At 58.2% G+C, this 17,674-nt stretch overlaps 1 protein-coding gene across 8 annotated transcripts in view; it reads right to left on the bottom strand.

The window, feature by feature from the left end:
* Positions 1–2,020: 2,020 nt before the first annotated feature.
* The window catches only part of VIPR1 (vasoactive intestinal peptide receptor 1), a 33,303-nt gene continuing 17,649 nt past the window's right edge, over positions 2,021–17,674 (bottom strand). For 4 of the 8 annotated variants that reach the window (XM_078073115.1, XM_036080292.2, XM_078073118.1 and 1 more), the window contains exons 4-13: positions 12,412–12,518; positions 11,095–11,198; positions 10,519–10,651; positions 8,107–8,260; positions 7,512–7,572; positions 7,245–7,311; positions 6,787–6,878; positions 4,196–4,325; positions 3,909–3,950; positions 2,021–3,393 (exon numbers count right to left, since the gene is read on the bottom strand). In XM_078073115.1, coding sequence (XP_077929241.1) covers positions 3,202–3,393; positions 3,909–3,950; positions 4,196–4,325; positions 6,787–6,878; positions 7,245–7,311; positions 7,512–7,572; positions 8,107–8,260; positions 10,519–10,651; positions 11,095–11,198; positions 12,412–12,518 — 1,082 coding nt within the window. In that variant the 3' untranslated portion in view covers positions 2,021–3,201. The remainder of the gene's footprint in view (positions 3,394–3,908; positions 3,951–4,195; positions 4,326–6,786; positions 6,879–7,244; positions 7,312–7,511; positions 7,573–8,106; positions 8,261–10,518; positions 10,652–11,094; positions 11,199–12,411; positions 12,519–17,674) is intronic. The other 4 variants (XM_036080293.2, XM_078073132.1, XM_078073138.1 and 1 more) reach the window with 4 other exon arrangements.

The following is a 17,674-nucleotide window of genomic DNA, read 5'->3' on the forward strand; positions in this document are numbered from 1 at the left end:
CATCGAATTGATGCTGGTCCTCTGCACCGGGATGGTGGGGGGCTCCTTGCTCCTCTTTCCAGGAGGCACCCACCTGAGTTAACTGGGCTTTGCCCTCAGGAAACTGGGGTCAGGGCTCAGTCAAGGGTCAGGGCCTAATCCGCGCCTGAGAGGCCCAGCTCTGCAGCTGGGACTCGGACAGGGATCACTGTGTGCCACAAAAGTCAGGGACCTGGGTCTGAGGGCCAGGCCCTGGGTCTCCCTAATCCTAGGCTGCCCCTGGGCTCACCAGTCCTGGGAACTCACTCCCTCTTCCCTCTTGTATTTCACTCTGAAATGGAGCTGAGGAGAGAGGCCTGCCCTCTGTGTCACCTGGCCTTCTGGGGAGGGGCCTGAACCCTGGTGTTTGGGGCCCAAAGGCCAACCTTGGTGAAGTCCTTAAGGTACCCACCAGGTGGCAACAGAGATGAGCTAGACTGGCCTGAGGAGTGCCCTAGGAGGCAGGAGAGAGACTGGGCAGCTGGAGGGAAGAGAGAGCACAGGAGAAATTCTGTTCCAGGGTCACCCCCTCTCCATAGGCAGCTTGGGATGTCTGCCCATGGTCTCTGCTGGCTTCAGACATTGTTTCAGCTTCTCTCTGTTCCTGAATGCCCAATACTGGGCTTTTCACCTACTGCCACCTCTCAGGGCAGGACCCCACCGATAGTCCTCCCTTTTGCTGCCCGTGTCTTGGGTCTCTCCATGTTTGCTTCACTTGCCACCCTCCTGGCTGATACATCTGGTCTCCCCAGGGCTCTCTCCTTACCCTGAAGCCATGACTCACTAATGGTCGATTTCAGGCACTGTGGTGGACGGGCTGGGTCCAGCTTGGTTTGGTGGCCCCTCCTGGCCTTCCCATAGCCCAGGCAGCCTGTGGGGTCCCTGACTTGGCAGGCGAGGTGCTGCCCTTTCCTCTGCAAATGCCCTGCTTCTAGGATCTGTTAACTCTTTCCATTTGTTTCCCCTCCTCCCCTCGCCACTCCTTCCACCAGCCTGAGCTCATCCCTCAGTTCCAGAGAACTGTTCCTTGTTCTCTCACAGCCTCTGTCCTCTGTGCATCCCTTGTTCCCAGTCTGCTTGGAGGTCTCCCTCCCATTGCTGTCCTCCCCGAGCCCAGAGGACAGAGCTGGTGGCAGAGGGCTCTGGGCAGCCCCTTCTTAGCCGCTTATGCCTTAGCCAGGAGCTAAGTCTAGCCAGCCACCAGGTGGAAACACTGAGGCCCAGAGAGAGACGGGGAACTGCTCAAGATCTATGAGAACGTCTGAATCAGAACTGGGACTAAAAGATTAGGGCTGGGTCTTCTGGACCTTACTGGTAGACAACGTCTCTGGAACCAGCCTGCAGCAAGACAGCCTCCTTGCAAGTTTGCAGGAAGTGGAAGCCAAGGGGTCAGGTCAGGCAGTGGCTTTGGAGACCTCTTGCTAACTGACATCGATTTCGCCCTCCTGCCTCTGCATCTAACCTTTTCCATTAGTCGTACTGGCTCTGTCACTCATTCTGGTGACGTCTGTTCTGTCCTCTATCTATCTCCTCTCAGCGGAACTCTGGGCAATGTCAACACCGTCAGCTCATACCCCACGCGCCCCTCCCCGTCTGCAGGCATCACTGTGGCCTGGAAAATGCTCCCACTTAACCATTTTGGGGACCACAGGCAGCTCTGGCAGCTGTTTTGCAGTGGTCCAAGAATAGAATTGTCTCCTCTTGGTTGGATTTAGAGGGTCAGGGGACACAATGAGGGCCTTAGGATACCAGGGCCTCTCATCCGAGGGTCCTCATCAGAGAGTGAGGACCTTCATCACTCTCAGAAGGCAGAGGGTACCGCTCAGTGAAACATGAGTTGAAGGCCTTTAGAACTGCGTGCTCCACTCCTGGAAGTGCAGGATTCCCATCCAAAGCCAGAGGGGTGGCGGCGGGGGCCCCGGAGACCTCCCCTCCTCTGAATGCGGGGAAACGGCTGTCCGTTAGAAGCCACATGGGAACATCATCCACCAGAGAAACCAAGCCAATTCAACCCACCATTTATTGTTGTACAAGCCTGCTTGCAGAACTGAGGGGGTCTTCTAGCCGGGGCGCGGGCAGGAGGCCACGTGGCCACAGGGTGCAGGGTCGACGGAGGAAGCTACGACCAGAGGCTCGGGTCCGGATGCCACACGGGCCAGAGGCCTCCGCAGCCACACTCCAGGCTGGGTCGCGTGGGAACGGGGTTGCCGGGAGGCCGTAAGGAGAAGTAGTGAGGGTTCAGCTTGTTACGATATATAAAGTGCAGCAGTTAAGAGCCTGTGCTTTCACCTTCCGGTGAGTCAGATCCGAGATCAAACGCCAGCTGTGTGACAGGCGAGGCACCGCGCTCCGCGAGGCTGCTTCCTCACCTGCGAGGTCGGGGCCGGACTCCCCACCTTACTGAGTACGCGAGGCTTACGGGGCGCGGGAGTGCGCGCGTCTCTCAGCCAGGTTCTCCCAGCTTCCACAGCCCCGTAGGGCAGTCTCGACCGTTCCGGCCATCCTGGGACCACTCCACTTGAGCGGGGACCAGGGAGACGCCGGGCACCCCACGCGCAGGGCCGCACCTGCGGGAGGCGGAGGAACGCCTCCACCGGGAGGCGCGGGCAGCTCGGAGGGCGGCGCTGGGGGAGGGCACTGCATCTTGCAAGAGGTGCCGCAATGGCAATGCTTAACCCAAAGGAACTTGACGGCCGCGGCGGAACTTCAGGCCCTGTCGCCGTGGCGGCGGCGGGTGGCCTTCAGGCGCACGAGCTGCGTGTCCTCAGCGCACTCCCCGGTCCCACGTACACCGTGAGGGGACGCGCGGCGGCCTTCCCGGGATGGCTCCTGACGGCGCCGCGCGCCAGTCCCGCGAGCGGCTGCGCACTTCTGGCCCTTGATTGGCGGAGGGGGCGCCTGGGGGAGGAGTCTGACCACTGAGCTCCACCCCGCATCTGCCCGGGGCCCGAGCGCCCAGCGCACCGCCTCTGCGCGCCCTCCTCTCCTCAGGAAAACGCCGGGGCAGAGTTCTCTAGGGGCGTCTGGACCGTGGCCTGGGGCGGGGGGTGGGGGGGGTCGGCACAGCCTCCGAGCCCAGGGCTGGGGCTGGCCTCGCCCGGGCAGGCCTCCGTCCCCGGTGCCGCCCCGGGGGTGGGTGGTGCGGCCGGGAGGGGCCGCCCTGGGCCCCTGGGCGCCGGGCGCTCAGACCAGGGAAACTTCGGCCTGGAAGCTGGAGGAACGGCGCGCGCCGGGGCTGACGCGCGTCAGCATGGACACCTGCGTGCTGCACGTGGCCCCGCTGCTGCCTCCCGAGGGGTGCTGGTATTTGAGGTTCGAGCCCAAGATGCCCTTCAGGTGCCAGCGCCGCCACTTCCGCCGCAGCTCCGCCTGTACCTGGGGGGAGGGGGAGGAGGTGGGAGGCAGAGATGATCAGAGAGTGCAGTCCAGGGAGGGAGAGGGGTGCTGCCTGGGGGTGACTGTATTCCCGTCCTTCCGATCCCTGCCCTCCAGCTCATTTGGGCTCATCTGAGTGGATGGATTTCTGTGCTTTGTAACCAGGGCTCCACAGTAACTCAGCCTCGGATGGCTGCCCACTCCCTTCCCCCACCTCCACTCGCCACACACAGCTGCTTAAAAAACTGATGTGCACACGAATCCCAGGTGTGTGCGCGTGTGTCTTAAAATGCACATGCAAAGTCAGCAGGTCTGGGGAGCGGGGTGGGGGCAGAAATCAGCCCTTTTAACAAGGTCCTAGGTGTGCGCCCCCACCTGTTTTCTGGCCTGAGAACCACACTCGGAGCAGCAAGATTTAACCCATCCTTGCTCTGCACATATCCCATCAATGCTTCCAGACCCTGGGCCAACCAGAGTGTTATTGCCTGGCCCACCAAGGTCTGGGAGGGGCTTACCTCGCCATTGAGGAAGCAGTAGAGGATGGCCACCACAAAACCCTGGGGAAGAAGGGGGCAGGAGAGGTGAGATAAACAGACTCCCGGAGCCCCCAGCCCTGTACCACCCCTGGTCCTGGCCCCTGTGTTCCCCTGGTTAACCGAAGAGCTAAGCATACAGCAGGTGCTTAATCAGTACTTATTACAGTGAAAAAAAAAAATGGAAGCCATTGGCAAGGGGCCAAGGCCCCAGGTTGAATACCCTTAAAGCCCAGAGAAGAATGCAGCCTTCGGTCGATGGTTCATACCTGGAAGGACCCCACAACGAGCTCAAAGACCATTTTCACTTCAGCTTTGAAGTTGTGGGGAAAGAAGACGAACATGAAGTAGTGCACTCCAAACAGGGGGATCAGCAGAAGGGTGGACTTGGCCAGCCTCCTGGGGACAGAAGAGGGGCAGACAGTGGGTACAGGAGGTAGGGACAACCGGGATGTGTGAGGATGGGCTGCTGGCTCCTGGAAATACTATGTGCACCTCTGTTCCTGCTCCAGATCTGCAGTGCCTATGCCCTCATGCCCCTCAGCTCTCCTAGCCTAGAGGGAAGCATGAGGGAGAAAGAAACTCTATTCTCACCCTTCTAGAGGAGAGACTATAAAGGAGGTCAGTACTGAACCCTGAGGATGAGACATAGTCTTTCAAGCTCTATGGCAGCAAAGGGAGAGATGTTCTCAGCCCTCAGGAGATCTGGTTCCCCCTCTCCTGGTCTCAGTTTCCCTAATCTTTACAGTGGGGTAAATGTCTGCTCAACAGGATCAAATTACAGACACGGGGCCCACCGTAAATTCAGAAGTGCTTTGAGTGCTATAAAATGCAGTGCATCCAGGAGAAACCAATTCTCTACTGGGCATGAGGACATTTGGGAAGGAAGTCTCTGTAATTGGGGTGCTGACCACATATGCCCAAGGCCACTTGGGAGGATGCTGGGCATTCAAGTTTGTGCCTGGTTTAGTACAGCTCCCTGTCTCTGGCTTCTCTGCCGTCCACTCCTCTAGGAGCTGCCACCTTTTCTGGAATTGCTGCCCTCTCTCCCAGCCTCCCCACGCCAATACACACCCAGCATGCTCGGAAGGGCCAGTGCCTCCTTCACCAGCCTTGTGTGCTGGGCAGGGCTGATACTCATTCTGAATGACTCCTCCCTCTCCGATGAAGCAGGGCTCATCCTGGTTGAGGCCTCCCAGCCACCTGAGCTCAGAGCCTGTCCAGGCAGCTCAGTGAGCCCATGGTTCCCTGGCTGGGAGAGGTCTGAGGGGCAGGGGTCTCCGCCTTTATCTTTTCTGCCTTGGCAGTCAGTCCGGGGAACCCTGGTCCTGGGTCTGAGGTCCCACAGCCGACTGGGGGCAGAGAAGCTGGCAATGCCCCTCCTGCTCCTTCCTGGACCCGGTTCCCAGCCGTGCCAAGATCCTGAGCACTGCCCATCCCTCTTGGGCCACAAACCTATCCCACGTGCCCAAGGCTGACAGATGGAGGCTTTCTTTAAATTGAAGGCTTATGGGGAGGTGGAGAGTGGGAGCTGACAGCCCCTCAGCGGGGAGCTCCATCTCCCATTCCCCCCCACCCCGTCTGCCTGCCGACAGCTGTTCTGTTTCTGTTTCACCCACAGGGACCTGGTGATGACCAGCTCTCTTTGCTTCCGATTCGAGCCCTTTGGAGCAGTTGTACGTTGGGGAAAACAGGGCCCCACAGGCAAAGCAGAGGATAGGGATGCACAGGCCTGATGTGCTGCCCCCTGGCAGAGGACAGAGCCCTGCGGGAGCCTTCCGTTCTCAGACTGGAAGGGAAGCTCCTCCTACGCACCCAGCAGGGGAGAATGCCGTCACACCAGGAACGTGAGCCTTAGTCTCATCAGAGAGAATCACAGGATTCCAGAATAGAATCCTAAATCCAGCAGCTCGTGACATTCTAGACAAGAATCTTAGAACCACAGCACAAGACTCCCCAAAGAGAAGCCAAGCCAGGAACAGTCCAGAATCCCAGGACTGGAAGGCCCTTATGGGGCGCCCCAGGGTTGTCCGGTCTCCGCAGCACTGATAAGCCATCTCCTATTCCCATCTGTAGGCAGGCAGACCCCTACTCACCTCCCCACAGCCACCATGTCCATGTTTCTTTAGTTCTGTCCTCGAGCCCTGTTGTTCTCATGAAACCCTACCTAGTTCTCCAGTCCTCCCGGGAGTAGAGGGCAGCCCTCACACCTTTCTAAGCGAGGAGCACGACCACTATCCCATGGACACCATGCCCTCCCCTGCCATGGCGATACGCTCCCAGACCCCTGAAGAGGAGGGAGCGCGTGTCTGTTTCCTCACCTGTAAAATGGGAACAGTTTATAGGGGACTGTGTGGATGACATAAGATGATGCGTGGAAACCCCTTAGCACACGCCTGACACGTAAACCGCAGGTGTTATTATTACTGGGGACTGCCGCATCCTGCATGTGGCTACCTCATTGTTCACCTGGGGGCTCCCCCAAGGCATGCATCTACTGTGCATTTACTGTGTCCCTTTTCTGTGCCAGGCACATGCCAGGGACTGGGCACATGGTGTGAATAAAGCACAGGTTATCTGTTGTCTTCTCAAGCTCCCTGGCTTGGCAGCAGGTGCATACCTGGGTCAGATCACCTGCTAGGTAAGTGACTGCAGGAGAAGCAGCCCTGGTGAAGGGGGGGGGGGGCCTGGGGCAGGCAACACTTATGGGCTGAGCCAGGTCATGGGGATGGAGGTGGGCAAGAGGGAGGTGGCTATTTGGTGACTCCGGAGTCACCAAAGTTCCTGGAGAACTTCAAGGAAATGTGGGCAGATTTGAAGACCAGGGATAGGGACACTGGGGGACCCAGGGCATACTCACGAGTACGGGCTGCTGTCACTCTTCCCAACATCTGGGGACCGAAGTTTCTGAACCAGGATTCGGATGATGCGAATAAACAGGATAAAGTTCACCTGGTGGATGAGGTCAAGGTCAGAGAGGGGAGGCCGGGGTGTCCAGCTCCCTGGGCTGATGGCCTGTTTTTTTCCCCCAGGACCCTGCTGCCTGTCCATCTTATCTCTTCCCTAGCTTTTCCCCCTTTGGGCAGGCCATCTGGGAACTCTACTTCACATCTCTAAGGAATGGGCCTCCCAATCCATTTTCTTTACCCTAGAGGAAGAACTGATGGGGAAAGGGATGGGGATAATCCTGCGTAGGCACTGGGAAGCCTAAGTTTCAGGTCTGACCCTGACATGAATCTCTTGTGTGGCCTGAAGAAAGTTGACTACCCAAGCTGGGCCTCAGTTTCCCCATCTCTATGTGGTGGGAAGAGGCCTTACCAAGATGGAGGTGAGGATGGGGGCCTTTATGATCCACCACAATGAGGAGTTGATGGTGTCCCAGCATCTGGACAGGGCATGGTGGGGGAGAATGAGAGCAGTTGTCCGTAGCCGGATTCAGAGACCCTCCCTGGTGTTCCAGCTCTGCCCCCAAACCCTTTAGAAACTACAGGCCCAGAGTCTGTTGCTCCCAGGTCCCCCTCATCCCACCCAGGGGATCTGCCCCAAGCGATGGCGGCCAGGGGGAGGGGGTGGGGGGCAGCTCACCCATAATCTTCAAAATGGATCATGATGATGGTCCAGACAATGGTGAATGTGCTGGGCACCCCTGTCAGGGCCAAAGGCGAGAGAAAGAGAGGAGAGGGCACAAGGGAGAGGTTTAGGAGAAAGAACCAGGGAGAATGGGAGGGAGGGAGGGAGGGAGGGAGGAAAGGGTGGGTTGCCAGGGCTGCCACCTGCAGTTACATAGGTTGTTCACTGAGCAAAGATACTCACTCCACTGAGGGGGTGGAGCTCTATGCCTGAGGGCTGTGTCCACCCAAAGGGAGAATCTTTTTCTAATTTTGACGGAGGCACTTTACAGACTAGCAGTGACCCTGTGTTTCAGGGGCTGAAGGGGAAATGGATGCTCACAGAACCTGTCCCACAGATCAGCCGTAGGTGCAGCTGCAGCCTGAGGGCACCTGCCCAGGGGTCAGATGTTTGGGGGACTTTTGTCAACTCTTGGCCAAGAGCCTGGCAGGCAGGACCCGCAGCCCAGGGAGACCTAAGAGTGCAGGCAGGGTTGGCACCCACCCCCTAGTGAGCTCCCCAGGCCTCGCCCCTTCTGTCCCCAGCTTGGAAGCCCTCCCTGGTACCATACCCCAGCCGATGAGTATGTACCCCCAGAAGTACTTCCGCTCAGAGAAGAAGGAGACGGCAAGCAGGGTGTGCAGGTAGAGGCCCTCCACCAGCAGCCAGAAGAAGTTGGCCATGACACAGTACTGGAATAAGACCATGGCTGCCTTACAGCCCACCTGCAGGGGGAGGACAGAGAAGGGGCTCACTGGGGCTCACTGGGGCTCACAGGAGTCCCCTGCCTTCCCCCAGTCTGTTTGGGGCAACAAACACAGTGCAGCAGGGCCAACTTAATCTCTCTGTTGTTTTTGCATTGTCCCCTTAGAAATGTCCCCGGTGGTTTTCCCATTATCCTTGATTTTCGATCATCTGATATTCTGGGATAAGCCTGCAATTTTAATTATCCATCCATCAGTTTAGCATCTATTCATTTTCCTTCTATATATCTACCCACCCACCCACCTATCCATTTCTTTACCCATAAGATGCCCACTACCAGCTCACCCATCTGTCCATCCACCGTCCATGCATCCACTAATCATTTATTCATCTTCCCATCTATCAATCCATCCATGCACTCACCCATCCATCTCTCCATTCTTCTACCTTTCCACCTACTAGACACCCACTAGCATCCATCCACCTAAACATCCAGCCAGTCATGCATCCATCCACCTATCTACTCACCCACCCCCTACCAATCATCAATCCAATTTTTCTTGTTTTACCCATCTATCCTTCCACCTACACAGCCATCCATGCACCGACTTACTCAGCCATCCCTCTACCTACCCATTCACTTAACCCCTTCCCCACCCACTCATTTACCTTATTGCAATAAGGATTGAAGGTAGCTGGAAGAAGGGAGAATTCTTGCTTGAGTTCGCAAGAGTTGCCTGAGTGTGTGGGGCTATGCACTGCGGGCTGTGGAGTGGGGCCCTGATGGAAGTGTTGAGGACAGATGGGGGCAGAGAAGAGGCAAGAGGAGAAGGAAGTAGAAATGAAGAAGAGGAGAGGGAAGGGATGGTCATTCCTCCTGGGGGCAGAGGAGCTGGCGGGAGAGTGGGTTCCCCAGGCAGGTGAGGACAATGGGAGAGTCAAGGGGATCCCTGAGTAGGGCAATCAGGGGCTCTGGGTGGCCCACCTGGCATGACCAGAAGGCCCTCTGGGCCCTCTGTCCTCTCCCAGAAACAGTCTTCCATTTCAGAGCAAGCCCAAAGAGCTGTGAGCCAGAGCTTAAAGCCATCCCCTTCCAGGAAGCCCTCTAGATTCCACGCCTCCCTGGAACACAGGTGCCCACCCTTCCTTCCTGTGCCCTTGGCTTTAAGACATCCTCAGAGAGCAGCTTGCTCTCCTGTCCCTCTGGCTGCAGGCTCCTTCCTCGGTTGGCACTCCAGTCCTGTCAGCTACAGGGGGGCTGGTGTCCCCCATCCTCCCCCGCTTGCTTTACAACCAGAATAGCTCATCTCTTTAACAGGACAACTATCTCTGCTTCTTGCCTTAGAAAAGCTTCAGATAGTTGCTAATGAACTGGGAAGCCAGTCTCCGCAACTCTCCTTAACAAGTGTGCTGGAGACTTCCTGGCTTCCCAGGGTCCCAGTTCCTGGGTGGGATCCTCTGAGGAGCTCTGGGATTGGCCAGGGTGGCCACTCTGGGTTTTCCCTCCCTCTTGTCAAGATGCCTGAGATTCCACCATCATAGGTTTATTCTCTGGGGAGAAGGTATTGCTGACCCCCGAAATAATGCACTGCCTTTGACATCCCTCATGAAACAATGAGTCCCTGGCCATAGGAATTATAGAAATAGGTGGGAGCCAGGGCTGGTCTTGAGCTCTCTGTCCTAGCTCTGGGGCACTCAGAGAGGGGGCTCAGTGCTCACGATCACTTAGAGATGGACCCCTTAGTGATGGGCAATGAATTCTTTAGATACTCTCTTAACTTCCCTTCCCGAGGAAGGCCCAGAACGGGGCTGATGGCAGGGGAAGAAGGGAATAGAAAGGCTGTGTGTTTGGACTGGCTCCAGGTGGTGGTGGTGGGTGGAGGGGTGTAGGAAGGAAGCTTGGAAGTCCTTGCAAGATGGGGAAACTGAGGCAGGGAGTTCCTGAAGGTCACTTGGGAAGTCAGCAACAGTGGCGGGACAGGGGGGTTGTGGACTCTGGCCATAAAATGTCGCATTTCCCACCCAGGAGAGGCATTTGTCATGGGCACGGGCAGGTCTGTGAGCTCCCGGGGAAGCTGAGCACCATCTCCTGCTGCTGGGAGGGGAGTGGGATTCAAGGAGCTGCGGATGGCAGCAGATGGGGGGTTGGCCATCCTTGGTGAGAGAGAGAAGAGGAAGGAGGAGAAAGGAAAGGGGGAGAAAGTGGGAGAAGAGGGATCAAGTGTGAGAAGGTGAAGGGGAAGAGGGAGAGTGAGGTGGGCCTGGGCAGGGTTCTCACCGAGCCCATGGTGCAATGGTTCAACTCCTCGCTGTCGAAGAGGGTCAAGTCTTTGATGAAGACAGAGGCGGCCCTCAGGATGAAGGACATGAAGAGGTGCATGTGGATGTAGTTCCGCGTGCAGTGGAGCTTCCTGAGCAAGGCGGGCAGAGCTGGGCGGCTGCAGGGGCCTTGGACCCCCATCCCAACCACACTGTCCAGTGCTCTGCGCACGCGCGCGAGGGTAAGGCAGGGGCAGCATGTGGTCTCCAAGTGCAGGCCCCGCCCGCAGGTACCCCAGCCCCAGGGCAGCCTGGCCTCCCAGTGCTTCAGCCTCCAGGGCCGGCCCCACCCTCTGGTGCCCCATCCCGGGCTTGGCGCCATCCTGTGGGGACTAGGCTGAGACAGGTGGACTGCTTTGAGCAGCTTGCTGTCTCCCCAGGATGTTGGCCTGGCAGGGGGCGGGGACAGGGATTGTGTGCTGCCTGGGTGCGAGGGGGGTGACCGGGGAGGGGGCCAGAACACGACTGGGCCAGGCTGGGCTCGAGCAGAGAAGTGAGCTGGCTGGGTCCGCTTGTTGTTGGGGCTAGATCTCACCTGAACAGGCTCAAGATGGCCGTGGCAACGAGAAGGGCAGCGAGGGACAGGCTGTGGCCAATGGTGTAGCTGGTCTTCACGAAATTGTAGAACATGGACTGCTGCTATAGGGGAGAGCAGGGGAGGGGGGTCCGAGGTGGAGTTGTGGGGGGCTCATCTAGGGGGTACTGGCAGGGGCGTGTGCCCTACACACCCTGCCTCCCATCCCTGCCTTGGCAGATGAAGGGGCCCAGGGCTTGGTCCCCCAACGGCCCAACACTCTCGCCCTTCAAACTCCATATGAGGCCCTTTCCCTGTGCAGCAAGAGAGGCTGCAGGGCATGAGGGTGCCAAAGAAGACACCGTGGGTAATTTGCCCCCGTGGGCTCTCAGAGGCAGCGGTCTGCAGGGTGAGGGCAATCTGGCCTTTCAGGGGGTGGCAGGACGAAGCTAGAATCCAAGGGCTTCTTGCTGGATGCCTCCCCAGTGCCCTCCCCAGGGACACACATGCAGAGCCTTGGTCACTGGGCCCTTCCCTTCTCACTCTCCACGTCCCACCCCTGCCGGAGTCCAGGCAAGTGGTCAAGTGGGATTTAGGGGATTTAGATCCTGCCTGAGGAGCTGGTGGGCTTTGAGGGCCTCTGAGGAAGTTGCCCTTGTGGGAGGAGTGAAAGCTCTGAGAAGAGTGTCTGGGGGTGGGACAGACGTCACAGCCGACAGACACACGTACACAACTGTGTCCCCACACCAAAGCAGTGAGGGGCTCCTAGCTGACGACTCCAATTACACTCTACCTTCCTGTCAGAATCCCTACCTGGCTCCTGGGCCCACATCCATACAGTGAGCACATCTTCACCTGCTCCGGGGCATCTCCCTGTCCTGGGACTCAGGACCACGGTCCTGTCCCTATTCCTGTTCCTGGCTGGCTGCTGGGTATCTGAGGGTGGTCCTTCCAGGATCTGCCCCTCAGTTTCTCCTCTGCATGAGATGGGAAGATGAGGCCTGCCTGGCCTGCCCCCTCTAGGGATGGAGCAAGGCTCCCACAAGGCGCTGGGGTGGCCCAGCCGGGGGATGCTGCTTCAGCTTCTGCTGCTCTGTGTCATCCTTGTGAAAGCCCCCTTCCTGTTCCAGGTCAGGGAGAGACAGGGGGATGAGCCCCTGGAAGTGCAGGTCTGGTGAGGGAGGAGGCTTGGGCAGGGCGGAGCCTCCCCCCCTACCTGGAGTCCTGGCTTCCACACAGACAGCAACCTTACTCCTTGCTAGGAGAGAGTGGGAGGAGCCTTGCAGGTGGATGCACGCTGGGGGGTGGGGGGTGGGGCAGGGGTGCACTGAGGCCCACCTGGTCCAAATCTGATGCCTTGTCATCCCAGCCACAGGCAACGGGATAGGGGCCAGGCTCCAGGTGCGTCCAGCCCTCGTGGGTGCAGCTACGGCTCACGTTGAGGCCTGGGCGGAGGGCGGGGGTGGAGAGGAGAGAGGTTGAGGCTGGGAGCAGGGTGAGTCCATGAGTAGGCGTGGGGCCTGGCTGTCTCTGAGCTCACCTTATCCCTGCCACCCCCGGTTGTGATGGGCTCCAGCCGCCCTGCCCTAGACCCCAGGGCATCATGGGGGACTTGGGGTGGGGAAAATCTCCTCCAGGGCTGCCCAGGGGGACCCTCCAACACGAGTGACAGTCAGAGCAGACCTTCCTGGGCTCAGCCCTGCCCCTTGTCATGTCTGAAACTGAACCCCGGTGCAAAATAAATAAAGTGATCCTCGTCACAGCCTGGATTCTTGGTACAGAATGACCTGTGACCCTCGTCATGAGCTTAGTGTTCACCCTTGTCACAGGGCCACAGGCGCTGGTGTGGCAGAGGGTTTCTTTGCCCAGTGGGTACAGACAGGCGCCCTCTGGCTGGGCCGAGGGGCTCCTCCTGGGTCAGTCTGCCTGGGCCGACGGGCCTGCTTTCCTCCCGCACCCAGCGTGGCTCAGACACGAGAGGGACCAAAGGTGAGGCAGGAAGGAGGACGCCTGATAAGGGCACAGGTCTGAAATCCTAAGTGGAGAAGCAGGGAGTCCTGGCCGGGGAAAGGCAAAGGCGTGTGTGAGGGGGGATCAAGCAGCACAGCCCTGCAGGATCTTGGGGCTGGACTTCGCTGTGGCTGGGGCTCCAGGGCTGTGGCATCCTCCACTGTCCTCAGAGGCCCAAAGCTGAAGCAAAGGGACAGGACCTACTAAGGGGGCCTGTGGTGTGAGGGCTACCCATGTGGTGGCCCGCTCTCTAGCCCTGCGGAGGGGATGCAGAGAAAATGGGGGAGCCAGAGACGAGCCCAGGACTCACTAAAGAGCACCCAGGGCTGAGTCCCGGAGAAAGCTGGCTTGTTGGGGTGGGAGGGAGGGGGGAGAGGAGAAGGAGAGGAGGAGAGAGAAGGGGCAGGAGGAGGAGGTAAAGGGATGGAGGAGGAGGGAGAGTATGATGAGGTGAGATGAGGAAGAGCTGAGAAAGAAGGGTCCCTAATGTCCTCGCCCTGTAGCTCCTTCCCCACCAGCAGCCCAGCCGCTCTCATCACTGGGGTCGCCAGCACTGGTACCAACACGGTCACCAGCATCAGTACCAAGCAGCATCACCACCACCAGCTCCAGCACAATGGCAAGTTTGGAGAACCTTCGTTTGTTGCTACCGGACAGAGCACTTGAGGCCCAGCGTCTTACTGGATCCCCTCAACCCTCCGGTGAGGAAGGGAATCCCATTTCCCACTGGAGAAGCCAGGCTCCCCGAGGTTGGTCACTTGCCCCAGGCCACACGGAGAGGAGAGGCTACGGCAGGTGTGATCCCCAGAGTCGTCCCAGGCGACCTTGCCCCCGCCTGCACTGAGGGGACCTGAGGACTTGTTTCGGGTGTCCAGGCGCAGAGCTGTAGGAGGAGTCGAGCTGTCCTGAGAGCTCGGGGAGGGTCACTGTGCATGTGCATTTAGTATTTCTTAGCTTGGCTTGGAATACACCCGACCGGGTGATTCCCTGTCCGCTATTTCTGGAAATCCTCCTGGCCGCCCTTTGAAAGAGGTTCTTAACCACCCTACTTGATGGCCGAGGAATTGAGGGACAGCCAGGGAGGAGTAGCCCGGCCTGGGTCCCTTCCCACTGCGAGGTCCTGGAGCCAGCAGGAGAGACTCCGCTGAGGCAGAGGTGTCGGGCTGGGCCAGTTCCCGACTTGGCAGCCCTTTTCTGTGCCGGCCTCCCAACGGCCCTGCTGCGAGAGGTTCCCAGGGCAAGAGAGACAGCCTCACTCAGCCCCTTAGCTTTCCCCCCATGCAGCCTGGGTAGGCTTCAACCAGGCCTGCCTCAGCCCCAGATCTCAGGACCTCACCGAGGGCCCCTCCCAAGATCTGATTCTTGTGCGGACTTCCCCCACCAACCAGGGGCCTGGGGCAAGTCAAAAAAGGTGACAAGGCCAAATCAGCCAGCCTTGAGGTTGGGACACCAATGCCTCAAGTTTTGAGCTCCTCACTGGCCAGAAGGACCAGGGCTCGGTGAGGCCAGGCCCGTGACATAGCGGACACCTGGTGCCATCATGAATTAGGTGACCCATCAGCATCCACGCCATAGGGGCTGGGGACAGCAAATGTGACTGTGTTATAACTAGCCATTAGGAGTTATTACAAGTTCCACTAAAGGAGGGGGATGCCAAGGCCGAGAGAGGTCGGGTGACTTGCCTACGGTCACACAGCAAGGAGGGAGCAGGCTTGGGATACAGTCGTGGGTTAGCCTGGCTCCGCATCTTTCTGGGCTTCCAGAGTGGCTGAAGGGGCACCCTGTCCCCTGGAAGGCTGGCTGCCCCAGATATCAGGGGATGGGAGTGGATAGCGGGTCATCTTCAGGGTTGGGTGGCCTCTTTGTAGAGCCCTGGGATTGTGGCCCAGGTCTCAAAGGGAACTATTCTTGAAGAGAGCTCTCAAGGGTGGCCACCATGAGACCCCAAGAAGCAGTCTAAAGTCTGTCTCCAGCCTGGGCCTGGGAACCAGTAGAACTTGTGTGTGTAGAGGGAAATATGGAGGGGGGAAGGGAGGGGCTAGGGACTTTAACCCCACAATCTCCCAGTTTCCTGCGGCTCACTGGGTCACACAAAGAAGTCACTGCCCTCCCTCCCCCCCTCCCTGGGCTCTCCATTAGAAAAGCACAGCTCAGTGACTGGAAGTAGAAACGGGAATTGCTTCCTCCTGCTGCTCTCTCCTCCCCTCCCCCATCAGTCACCAGTCCCATCCCAGCTACCCTTCCTCACCGCCACCACCATCTTCTCTCTCCGGAATTAGGCAGGAGCCTCCTGATGGGTCTCCCTGCTTTCCTGTCCCCTCCAACCCGCCCCCAACCCCGAGATAGCTGAGGAGATTGCTCTCAAACCTAGCTCTGACCATGGTGCTCTCCGGCTGAAATCCTGTCAGTGGTGCCCCGTCCCAGTGAGCCGGGGCAAACGTCTCAGGTTGGCGTCAAGACTTTCTTATCTAGGGCTTCACGATGCAGGGGGTGGAGCGGGGCGAGGAGGTGTCCCACAGACCCATAGACATGGGTAATGCAGCCCATGCGGAGTCTTCTCAACCAAAACATCAATCCTAGTTGTCACTCTTAAAAAATGTCTCTTCAAATATTTCAAGGTAAAAACACCACAGATGAAAGACGTGCAGACCAGAAATCAAAGGACTAAGCCCCCATGGACATTTTGGTGCCTTGATGAGCAGTCCCTTGCCTGGCCAACACTCCTCCTCCACGGTTGTTACCACCCAGCCTGGGGAGATGGCTTCTCTCTAACTCTACAGTCTTTATCCTCTTCAGGTGTCTTCAGCTTTCCCTGTAGAACTACGACCCTTCCAATACTTCCAGGGAGGACACTCCTTCCCCAGTCCTGTTACCCAAAGGGGTGAGAGTTGGGGTTGGCATTGTCCCCGCTCTACACTTGCCTTCTCGCAAACCTCCCTCTTTGGAGTTTAAGGTCACTGGCTCACACCTTCTTCCCAGGAAAACACGCCCTCTTTCCCTTCCATTTTTAGCCGCTAACCTGGTCTCCTATTTCTCTCCACCGTTTTCAGAGGCTAAGGCCACCAGGTATAGCTGTGCAGGTTGTTCACTGCACAAGGGCATCTGGCTGATAAACATGGCGGCTACAGTCTACCTCATATTCAACTTGTCATTAGGTGGGTTCTGGTGAGAGGCTGAGGAGGGGCTGCCTTCTCATCTGCACAAAGGCACATGTGGGCCTTGATGAGGCTGGCAACCTTGGGGGGGGTTAGCCAGACGGTGGGCTGCCGTCCAGGTTCTTAAGTGAAGGAGCTGCCTTGACAATTCCAGCAGGGACAGAAGGAAAAGCCGTCAGGAGGAATGCAATTAGCCGAGTGTCAGGGAGGATCACGAGTAGCAGGCACTTCCAGGGATCTGAGAGAAGGCTGGTTGCCAGGCTCTGCGGATTGGACGCACCAGAGCTGCCTGAGGAGTTCATCGCCTACCTGCCCAGGTGCTGGGTTCCCCTGGAGAGCTGGGCTAGGTGAGAGCTGGCCTGGATTACAGCACGTTTCTGACTGCTCCCAGACTCCTCAGGGAGGGCACCGACATATCTCTCTCACTGCTGAGGTCATGACACTGAGCACTGGGCGGGGAGGGGGGGGTGCGGCGGGGGTGTGCAAAACCAGCCTGCAACAAAGAGTCCCTTTGGCCCACCACCTGTCCCCATTTTACAGAGAAACAGGTACAGAGAGGGAAAGGCCACCTGGAATAAGAGATGTCCAAGAGTCTTTCTGCTCAGCCTCTGAATTCTTATCTAGGTCCTGCTCCTCTTAATCCTTCCCCCTCCAGACCTGCTCCTCCCTTGGGTCATTCCCCCTCCAGACCTGCTCCTCCCTCAGGTCCTCTCCCCTCCAGACCTGTTCCTCCCTCGGGTCCTCCCCCCTCCAGACCTGCTCCTCCCTTGGGTCCTCCCCCTCCAGACCTGCTCCCTCCTTGGGTCTTCTCCGCTCCAGACCTGCTCCTCCCTTGGGTCGTCTCCCCTCCAGACCTGCTCCTCCCTTGGGTCCTCTCCACTGCAGACCTGCTCCTCCCTTGGGTCCTCCCCCTCCAGACCTGCTGCTCCCTTGGGTCCTCCCCCCTCCAGACCTGCTCCCTCCTTGGGTCCTCTCCACTCCAGACCTGCTCCCCCCTTGGGTCCTCCGCCCTCCAGACCTGCTCCTCTCTCAGGTCCTTCCCTCTCCAGACCTGCTCCTCCCTCATGTCCTCCCCACTCTAGACCTGCTCCTCCCTTAGTCTTTGATGAGTCTCCCAGCTCATCAAACCTAGACCCAAGGAGGACATGCTGGATCCCTCACTCCCTGCCATGAGTCACACACACCCTTCTTAGGCAAGTTTCCCATTTCTCTCCTCTGCCATGCTCCAAGTCCAAACCATTACCTTGTGACTGGGTCTTCCCATTGCACTCCCAGAATCCTTTCTGTCATGGAAATCTGAATTATCGGTTAAAAACCTAAACCTAAATTGGACTACGTCAGTCCCCTACTGAGGAGGGGGAGCCACCCCAGTGGCTTCTCAGTGAACTTAGGAAAAAGTCCAAGTCCTCAGTCAGTGCTCAGGGCCGGCAGGGCTT

This window comes from Halichoerus grypus, chromosome 1 (genome assembly GCF_964656455.1).
Source record: "Halichoerus grypus chromosome 1, mHalGry1.hap1.1, whole genome shotgun sequence".
In the NCBI taxonomy this organism is placed as follows: Eukaryota; Metazoa; Chordata; class Mammalia; order Carnivora; family Phocidae; genus Halichoerus; species Halichoerus grypus.